The 10163-nt window shown below is 41.4% G+C and overlaps 1 protein-coding gene across 3 annotated transcripts; it reads left to right on the top strand.

Moving 5' to 3' along the window:
• The first annotated feature begins 320 nt into the window (after positions 1 to 320).
• On the top strand, positions 321 to 8898 carry cldnd1b (claudin domain containing 1b). 3 transcript variants are annotated; one of them, XM_039806697.1, is made up of 6 exons: positions 332 to 459; positions 789 to 837; positions 1003 to 1337; positions 2298 to 2405; positions 6868 to 7005; positions 8573 to 8898. In XM_039806697.1, exons 3-6 carry the CDS (start codon positions 1058 to 1060, stop codon positions 8791 to 8793), a joined length of 747 nt encoding a protein of 248 aa, XP_039662631.1. In that variant the 5' UTR covers positions 332 to 459; positions 789 to 837; positions 1003 to 1057; the 3' UTR covers positions 8794 to 8898. The 3 variants fall into 3 exon arrangements, with proteins under 3 accessions (XP_039662639.1, XP_039662631.1, XP_039662624.1); XM_039806705.1 differs by lacking the exon at positions 789 to 837 and having other exon boundaries at positions 321 to 459; XM_039806690.1 differs by having other exon boundaries at positions 789 to 1337.
• The last annotated feature ends 1265 nt before the right edge of the window (positions 8899 to 10163 follow it).

The following is a 10163-nucleotide window of genomic DNA, read 5'->3' as shown; positions in this document are numbered from 1 at the left end:
ACAGGGCAATTTACTGTTGAAAATGTTATTACAAAGACAATAAGGATCCTATTAAGTAGTACCGGCAGATTGTCTTTCTTCTTTAAAAATGTCTTTACCGTGGTAAAGTTGGTTTTATATTGGACGTTGGATATTCGACATTCGACAGTTATCGGAGTTCACCAAAAGTGGTTTGACATGAATCGGTCAAAAGGGCAAGCAGCATAATACATTTTTCGTGTGTCGAATATCCAACGTCCAATATAAAACCAACTTTACCACGGTAATTTATTTTCAGCAAGGTTTGGTATCTGGTCCACACTCCGAAGCACAAGGTGGCGCTAGTGCGCCGAACCACCGTCAAAAATCAAAAGGAAGAAGAAAACCTATCAACATAGAAGAAGAGGGCGGAGGCCTGCTTGAAATCCAAGGAGCAGAAAAAAATAACGCTAATATTGAGAAGTTTTGTCCATCGATGAGGTAAACAACGACCTTGAATTAAATCTTTAACGTTAAGTTGAATGTCTCGATACGTATGCAACCAGCTGTGACTAGATAAGTACTTTAGCTAGCTAACGTTAGTAAGATGCTAGCTAACTAAACTTAGTTTTTAATAATTTGTTATTATTAGCTGTATGAAACAGTTAATTAGCTGCAACATCCCTAACAAGCTAACAACACCTTCACTGTTGTCATTTGTAGCTTACCTGTTCGGTTAAGCTACTAGGTAAACAGGATAATACAGCACTTGACACTTCAAACATTAGCTAGCTAAACATAACCTGTGTGTATCTTTGCTTCTTCGGCAGGTTGTGAACGCCTCATCTGTGTTTGGGACATTGCTCAAGATGCAGCACAGTAATTTGATTAAATAGAGTATCATGTTGAGATACTCTTGACACTGGCACACTACCTGACCATACTTAACAGACATGCCGTGGTGCCTAAACACCAAGCGGAAATATAAGTTTTAACCATCACACAGTGAAACTGAGTTTTCTTTTTCTTTTTTATTATCATCAGAAAGCAGTTCCTTCTTGTAAACACAACCTCAAATCAAGCTGTCTTCATCTAGACCATGGTAGACAATCGCTATGCCACAGCTCTGGTCATCGGCTCGGTGCTGAGCCTGCTGGCGACAGTGTATCTCTCCGTGGCTGTGGGGACGCAGCACTGGTACCAGTACAGCTGTCCACCAGTCAAACATGAGGGGAGCAACGCCTCCAAGCTCGAGTTCCTCTATGGAGAGTTTGATGAGAAGACTTGCAGTGAAACCATGTTCCGCCTGAACGGCACCCTGGGATTGTGGTGGAGGTGCATCCTGGTGCCCAGCCAGCCCTACTGGTTCAAAGCGCCAGGTATGGCCCACCCCTCTTCAAAATATTACATCTCTACAACTTTCACAACGCTTCCTTAATCCCACACTAATAGGTCCCATTTATTAACTCGTGTTATGCAGGCAGGCTTATAGTATGCCGGCATTAATTTATTTTAAATTGTAGTTAAGAACTTTTAAGACTAAAATGTGACTAAAATGTTTGAGGAAACATCAAGAATGTTTCATTTAATAAAAGGTGGAAGCAATAAAGAATTATGTCTAGAGCATCAGATCAAGCAGATGATGATTTAAAACCGTACAGAAAAAAGTTTTGTCTAGCTTTAAAAGTTAATTGAGGGTAGGACTGGACAATATATCAATATATCGATATCGTCATATGAGACTAGATATTGTCTTAGATTTTGTATATCGTAAAATCGTAATATATTAAGTGTTGTCTTTTCCTGGTTTTGAAGGCTGCATTAGAGTAAAGTGATGTAATTTTCTGAACTCAACAGACTGTTCTAGCTGTTCTATTATTTGCCTTTACACACTTTGCCATTAAATCGACATTTCTGATGATTATTTATCAAAAATCTCATTGTGTAAATAATATTTTGTTAAAGCACCAATTGTCAGTCCTACAATATTGTCACAATATCGACATCAAGGTATTTGGTCAAGAATATCGTGATATTTGATTTTCTCCATATCGCCCAGCCCTACTTGAGGGTGATAGTTAAAAGGAAAAGTTGAATCGGTGCATCCCTACCTGTTAGTCCAACATTGTCATAAAACACTTTGCTCATCAATTTTGCAGCCATACAACCACTGACGATAAAGGGGATATCTAACTCAGTATAAATGATGAGGAATGACACATTTCTTTTGTCTCTTGGTGTACTGTATATCCTCATGCTGGCCAACCCTACATCACAGCCTGTGTATAGCTAAATGATGACCACTCTGTTGAATTTTTGCTCTGTGATTCTGACGTTAGAGCCGAAGATGGAGACGCAGTGTGTGAGCTTCACTCTTCCTCAGCAGTTTAGTCCAAAGTACAAATACCCTAGAATCCATAACAACGAAGAGGATCTGCTGAGAACATGTGAGTGTACCCTGTTCTCCCTGTGGCTGTATCTTACACAAGGTTGTATTTAAGTTTTTTTGTTTATTCTGCCATTCCTTCCATTTTTAACCCAGTTTCACCAGACTTCAAGACCACTATTGTGAAGTGATGTTTAGCCATAGACTGTGAAAATGGTGAACATAGCATCCGTGACGTCACCCGTTAGTTTGTGCAGTGTTTTCCACAGATTAGAAAGCAATTTGTGGCGGGGGGGACAGCGGGGAGCAGTCACATTAATTAAGGGGGGAATACTTATTTTTGTAACAATCAAGTACCAAAAACTGAGTGATGTGGTCCTCCTCTCCTACTTCAATGCCTAACAAATCTATCTTTTTCTATCCCTGACCCTGTCTTTCACTGGTTGAAGCCTGAAAATATTGTAAAGAAATTAATAACATAACTAATTACACTGGTTGGACTGTTGAGCTCTATTCAGGCTGATCCTTATCCTCAGCACATGCCTTTTTCTGTCGCGGAAAATACTTTTCAATACTCATCTGGATTTAAGCAGCAAACATTCAGTGTAGGAGTAAAAAAATGACATAACATTATTTATAATAAGTTTATTTGATTCACAGCTGCTCTATATAGTGTTTTGACCTCGACAACCCAACTGCATTTTACAAACTTCCGACTAGTTAACTTTCTAAAGCGGGTGCAATCGCTTGTTTGCTAAGAGTCGGGTGAGGACTCCAGTGTTAAAGCGTAACTCTCGCCAAAATGCATCCTAGGGTATTTTTGTGAATGTACTTGAGTCAAACTTTATTTTAAAAACATATTTAGGACCGAATTGCCACTTTTAAGATTCACCGTATTCTCGTTTTTGGGTCAAATGGCCTTTTGAATGGGAGTGCTAGGGGCACTCTCATGCTAGTCTCAAAATAGCTATTTTCGAAATACTAAGAAGGCTCGACACAACATTCTTTGTGTACACAGATTTACTAAAAGAGTTTTTGAGCAACTCACAGCAGCTGCTGCTGTTTCCGGCCGCAGCCATTTTATCAGTCAAAAACAATCGATTTCCAAATGCAACGTAACAGAGGAGAGTAAAGACGGAAAGCTCCTAAAGCTTAGTTCCATATAAATGCACGGAAATGTCGTTGTTTTGTCGTTATTGAAAAACAATATTGACCTTGTAGTTGAAAAAGGAGCCTCATATGGAGTCCGTTCATTCGCATTCGGATATCGACTCGTTTTGACTGCCGAGGTGGTAGCGGCCAGAAACAGCCAGTTGCTCAAAAACTTTCTTTTTAGTAAATCTGTGTACACAAAGAATGTTGTCAATGCTTGCGTTAAGATGTAAAGCCCTGATGATACATGAAGCAAAGTTTCATGTTGTGTCGTGTCTTCTTAGTATTTCGAAAATAGCTATTTTGAGACTAGCATGAGAGTGCCCCTAGCACTCCCATTCAAAAATACGGTGAATCCTAAAAGTGGCGATTCGGTCCTAAATATGCTTTTAGACTAAAGTTTGACTCACGTACGTTCACAAAAATACCCTAGGATGCATTTTGGCGAGAGTTACGCTTTAACACACTGACAACATTGTATTCAGAATATAAAATATTTTTTTAGCACTTTTAATGTGTGATTGGGTAAAGGTGTTCACGAGAAAGATACCAACCTTTCGTGAACTTGTGTGTCCCCCAATTCGCAGGCTTTTGTCCCCCTGTGTATAAAAAGCGCTGCCCGAGGGGATCTTTATAACAATGATTTTTCTTAAGTACTCACGGTCTCGGCCCCCCCTCCCAGGGTCACCAGAGGTCCCTTCCGTCTTAAGGACGCCCGCTAGCCTTCCTCGGTCGCCGATCTGAGAGAGGTCAGGTGCTCAGGGGCTCTGACCAGCCGAGCGGGTAGGGAAATGCACTCCCACTAGGAGACAACAGGAGGTCTGACTGTCAAAATCGGTCCCCGCCGCGGGCGGTTAAAGAGGAGTCTGAGCTGTCCCTGCGAGGGGTAGCCCCCGCCTGGCCGTGGGGCTAAACAAGCTCAGGTAGTTTTATTTATACAAAGAAAAGGCTAAATTAAAGCGAAGCGCTAATACACTAGTTTCAGAACAGAGTTGGTTCAATGAGTATCCCTCTAGCTGTTTGAAGTACTAAGTCCTTATGCCCAAAAGCACGAGGTAACCTAGGCTGTCTTTGAATGCTATGCTCAGAACCGGGTCGGTTCAATGAGTAATTCCTCTGAACATTGAGGTACTAAAATCCTTGCGCTCAGAGCACGAGGTAACTAATCTCTCTCTTCTGCTTGCGAAGCTTTTTTTTTTATACACAAGTTGGCTCCCTCCCCCAGAGACGTAGCCGGGTTTGTTCACCCTAACTTCATGTCTTTGTAAGGTAATACAGCAGAGGCTTACAGGAAACCCACATGTGCCATACAGGATATTCAATTTTATTTATAGTATCAAATCATAACAAGTTATCTCGAGACACTTTACAGATAGAGTAGGTCTAGACCACATGCTATAATTTACAAAGCCCCAACCATTCCAGTAATTCCCCCAAGAGCAAGCATTAGCAGTGGCTAATGCGACAGTGGCAAGGAAAAACTCCCTTTTTAGGAAGAAACCTCAGCAGACCCAGGCTCTTGGTAGGCGGTGTCTGACGGTGCCGGTTGGGGGCGTGATGAACAGTGGCAATAATGGTTACAATAAAGATAATGGAACAGTGACTACAAATGGAAGTCGTAGTAGTTCGTGTCATAGCAGGGCACTGCAGGGCATTGCAGTTAGAAATCCACCATTTGTGGTTGGCCTACTTCCTCTTTTGTTAGCGCTCTACACAAACGGTCAGTGTCTTTCCACTAGCTAATACAACGTTCAAATATGAACTTTCTCTTTTGTCAGTTTTTTCTTTTCCACTTGTCCAAATGCAACATTTCAAAGCACAATATCTGTCCTGTTATAAATGGAATACAGATGAATACGTTTTAAGTAGTAATATAGTTTTAGCTGTTTTGGGGTTTTCAACTGAACCACCGTTCAACAATGGAGACAGACGCTGTGTACGTGGTGGGCTCGATGGTGTTTTTAGCCCCCAACGTCGCCTTCCAGGCAGCTAACCCTCTGCCTGGAAGGCGACGTTGGGGGCTAAAAAGTGTGTGTGTGTGTGTGTGTGTGTGTGTGTGTGTGTGTGTGTGTGTGTGTGTGTGTGTGTGTGTGTGTGTGTGTGTGTGTGACGGAGGAGAGCAGTTAAAGGAAATGCAGCTGAACGTGTTTTTCAATAGCGCTTAAAAACAAATTAATAATAACGGAACGCAATGTGCGGCGGCCGGTGTTGATAGTGTGGCGCACCGCCACACATTAGTCTACGCGTGGGAAACACTGTTGTGGACTGCCGTTTTGAAGCCTCAAGTGTGGCGATACAGGATGTGATGATTTTTGACGACAGGGTGGAGCTGAGGTGGATGACAAGCCAATGTTTTATGGTTGCAATAGCGCTAAGCTAAACGCTAAAGAGGGAAAAGATGCCGATTTCAAACACTTTTGAAGCGAGACATCCAGCGGAGTTTTACCAGCATGTAAACGCGGACCTCCGGGTACTTGCGCTGTTCATCTGCATGTAGGCAGAACAGAAAATTGGCAAATCCCTTAAGATACCAGGTAACGCTGAATAAAGCATTTCTAGGTGACCCAAATGTCCCAATTACCTTTGATGATTTGCACTTTCCCTTCGATCACTGTCCTAACGTGCACCTGACATCTTTGAACATAAGATAAGGTTTTTGTATGTATATATTTTCATCTTTTTTTTTGTTTTGTTAAAGTGCACATATTATGAAAAAAAAACACTTTTTCTGGGATTTGGGGTGTTCTTTTGTGTCTCTGGTGCTTCCACACACATACAAACTTTGAAAAAAATCCATCCATGCTGTTTTGAGTGAGATACGGTTTCTGAATGTGTCCTGCATTCAGTCTCCGGGTGAGCTGTTCAAAATCGGCACGGCTTGTGACGTCACAAGCCGAAACGAGCTGGCTAACCGCAATCGTTAGCTCGTAGCATTAGCATGCTACCTCGTTCTCAATAGCAAAGCACTGCTACAACACACAAGTTCACCATAATCTACAAAAGAACTACTTACATATGCGCCCAAATTTAGAAGTCTCCCAACTAATCCTGCCTTGTAACTGACCGAAGTTGGAGAAACAGGCTTTCTTTTACTGTCTATGGAGCTGTAGCTGACATGATCTACATCTGAGCTACTGCGCATATGCGAGTGCAATCAAAGATAGTACAGAAGAAGAAAAGAGGTCTCACTCTGTAGCTAAAACAGAGACAAGGTGAAAAGAGTATCTGCAGCAGTGAGAGAGAGCTGTGCAGTACAACAAAAATATGGTGTTTTTTTGAAAATTAAACCTATTCTGGTACAATCTTAAAATACAATTATGAACCTGAAAATGAGCATAATATGGGCGCTTTAATGTTCTCTCTGTTTTCAGACTTGTGGAGGTGCCAGTTTCTCCTACCCTTGGTGTCTCTGGCTTTGGTGTTCCTCGGTGGCCTTGTTGGGGTCTGCGCCTGCCTGTGCCGAAGCTTCACCCCCACCTTGGGTGTGGGAGTGCTCCATCTACTCGCAGGTGAGAGAAATGCATGCATATTCCCCAATTCCTGCCATGGACTATGGAACTAAATGGCATAACATCTGTGATTTTCAGGGACATTGGGATTGAAGTTTGCGGGGTGGTAGAGAGTACTGTAGCAAGAGACCCCTGTTAGTCAAGCAAACACCTTCCTAAATGTATAATATCCTTTTTACATGGTGAACTCACCACAGTATGTTTTAGAGGAGTGTAGGAAAAGATGTGACCAATTCTACTCTGGCTCAAAAGGCCAGAGTCTTTTTGACTCCACCGGTCACTTCTCAAAGTTTCCCCTTTTAATATTGTGTTCATTGAAAGGCAGACCAGGAAATGAATCATGATTCGTTCAGTTAACCTATAACAATCTTTAGTAAAATGATATTGCAAACAGGTATTTCATATGCATATGGATCAGCCGCTCCTTCAAGACTTTCTCTCCCTAGTCACCAACAAAGTCTCTCCGGGTCTGACCCCGGACCTTCCTTTTCCCTATTCTTTTATTCATCTTCAGGTTCCTCCTCCCGCCATTGCATCTGGGCCGCCACTTGGTTGGATATTACTCAGACTTTCTGTCTCCGATAAGATTAGCGAAGTTGTGCGCTAGCCTTGGGATCACTCTCATTCTCTTCCTTCTCTCATGGCCTAAAGATAGTCTGTTACTTTAAGATATTTCATTAGGTGCATTCTGTTCCAATTGTTTATCAAACAAATCAGGAGCACTTTTGCTCCACTAAATTTGAACCCGTCTTATTTTACACATGCCAGACAGGAGGAGACGGCGAGGCCATCCCAGGCTACAGGACATTCTTATTCTAAACCCAATATATTTCTACAGGAGCAGACAGAGGCAGAGCTGCTGCTGTGCTCTTCTTTAAACTAACAGTAATTGAAAAAAATCTGACATTAAAATACACGTCCTACTGGTAATTCTCCAACATAATACAAAATTCAACTCAATGCAGACCTTTTTTTATCGTATAACAAACAATTTTACTTTCTCAGATGCAAAAACCTCCTGAAGGTTTTCTTTTGCTTTAATTACAGTAAAGCAAACCTATAATGTCATCAATCATCATCTGAGCTTAATCAGACCGATCCTGAGTCCTGTGTTCTCATTTTAGTTATTAGATGAGGGTCTAAACAATTGCCTCACTCATTAAATACATGTGCATAGTATGTGCCATTTCATGTTAGATGTAATAATAATTTCTTCTGACGGTAGCAGGGGTGGCCTTTATTTCTTTATTTATGGCTCTGCTATATTGTGCTGTATAAACAAAATCATAAATATTAAATACATTTGTATTTCCCGTGATTGTCTCGGTGAATTGAATACTAGGGGAGTTTCTTTGGAGCCAGGATCCAGCTGCTGCAGTTTAGATTTTATTGGCTTCAGCATTAATCTGCGGTGGTTGTTGTAGTTTAGTTTAGTTTAAGCTGACACAACATATAAATTCACTCTGTTTTCTTTTCTTCCTACTGCCTTCACACCTCTATGAACACAATGAGGTGCTTCAATTTTGCTGTTTTGTGGTGTTAATCTTTTACGTCTTTTACTCATCAGGTCTTTGCACTCTGGGCACCGTCTGCTGTTTCCTGGCCGGTGTGGATTTGCTCCAACAGTATTTGCCACCACCAGAAGGGGTGGAGGGCTCGCTGGGCTGGTCCCTCTACCTCGCCCTTATCTCCTTTCCTCTGCAGATGATGGCAGCTGCTTTGTTCCTGTGGGCGGCCAGGAGTCACCGCAAAAACTACACCCGCATGACTGCTTACAGGGTAGCCTAAAGAGAGACTACTACGACAACTTCCCTCAAAACAGCTCAAAACAGCCTACTGGTCTGAGGACTTTCTTTAAAAAAAAAAATCTGGTCTTATTTCTGGTTAAGGACTGTATTTGTTACCACTTTTCACTTCTTCTGTAACAATCTTTAAATAGAAAAAGCTATGACATGAAATCACAGACCTAGGCAGGAATACACCAAACCATTTTGCAGCTAATCATCATAAGTGCTCATAATCAGGGGTTTAATACCTTTGGCTTATGTTATTTCACCTTTTTGTTTTCTAGCATCTCTAACCTGCATCTTACCCAAAGCATGTTCTTTAATGTATTTTAACACCCAGATATTGCGGATCATTTGTTATTTCTGGTGTTAACTGTGTGGGTGTGCCATACTTAAAGTGATGGTTCAGAGTAATTTCACCCTAGGGTCCTTTGCACCACGACCTCGAGCCAAACAACCCCACAGAAGCTTTTTTCACCTGGGTCGAACATTGGATGAGTTAGCGTTATCAGCTGAATAGCTTAGCGCAGGGGCTAATGGATCCAGGCTTGTATCTCATAAGTTACCCCACTAATAATGTCCGAAATGATACCAAACTTCTACACTAGTACATATAGGTTATGCATTCATAAAACGATGGATTGTAAAGTTTGTAAGTACACCAGAAGTTTATGTAAATAACACTTGCCTGTTGGCTTCTTGTCTCTACTGCTGCTACCTAACGGGCAGTAAGAGTGCTTAGGGCCGTCTACAAATTACAACACCGAAAAGAGATACAACAAAAATATTTATTAATTTAATGATTAAATAAGGTAATGTCTCCAAACTTACCTCAATTATAACTTGTCTCCTGCTAGTTATACTACAGCACTTGCTTAAAAAAGAAAAACAAAAAAGTTAAATTCATAAATATTTTTGTTGTATCTCTTTTTGGTGTTGTAATTTGTAGACGGCCCTAGGCACTCTTACTGCCCGTTAGGTAGCAGAAGGGAAGCCAAAAAAAAAAAAAATGTGCTTTGGTTGTAATTTGTAGACGGCCCTAGGCACTCTTACTGCCCGTTAGGTAGCAGCAGAGACGAGAAGCCAACAGGAAAGTGTTATTTACATACACTTCAGGTGTACTTACAAACTTTACAATCCATCGTTTTATGAATGCATAACCTATTTGTACTAGTGTAGAAGTTTGGTATCATTTCGGGCATTATTAGTGGGGTAACTTACGAGATACAAGCCTGGATCCATTAGCCCCTGCGCTAAGCTATTCAGCTGATAACGCTAACTCGTCCAATGTTCGACCCAGGTGAAAAAAGCTTCTGGGGGGGGTGTTTGGCTCGAGGTCATGGTGCAAAGGACCCTAGGGTGAATTACTCC

This window comes from Perca fluviatilis, chromosome 1 (genome assembly GCF_010015445.1).
Source record: "Perca fluviatilis chromosome 1, GENO_Pfluv_1.0, whole genome shotgun sequence".
NCBI classification, from domain to species: Eukaryota; Metazoa; Chordata; class Actinopteri; order Perciformes; family Percidae; genus Perca; species Perca fluviatilis.
The sequence above is the reverse complement of the archived record's forward strand: the minus strand, read 5'-3'. Positions and strand labels throughout refer to the sequence as shown.

What these genes read in the sequence shown, in the direction of transcription:
- cldnd1b (XM_039806705.1), top strand. Translation starts at nt 1,058, where the DNA reads ATGGTAGACAATCGCTATGCCACAGCTCTGGTCATCGGCTCGGTGCTG. An exon ending in CTACTGGTTCAAAGCGCCAG is followed by an intron (nt 1,338 to 2,297) that starts GTATGGCCCACC and finishes TTCTGACGTTAG; the next exon opens with AGCCGAAGATGGAGACGCAG. An exon ending in AGAGGATCTGCTGAGAACAT is followed by an intron (nt 2,406 to 6,867) that starts GTGAGTGTACCC and finishes CTCTGTTTTCAG; the next exon opens with ACTTGTGGAGGTGCCAGTTT.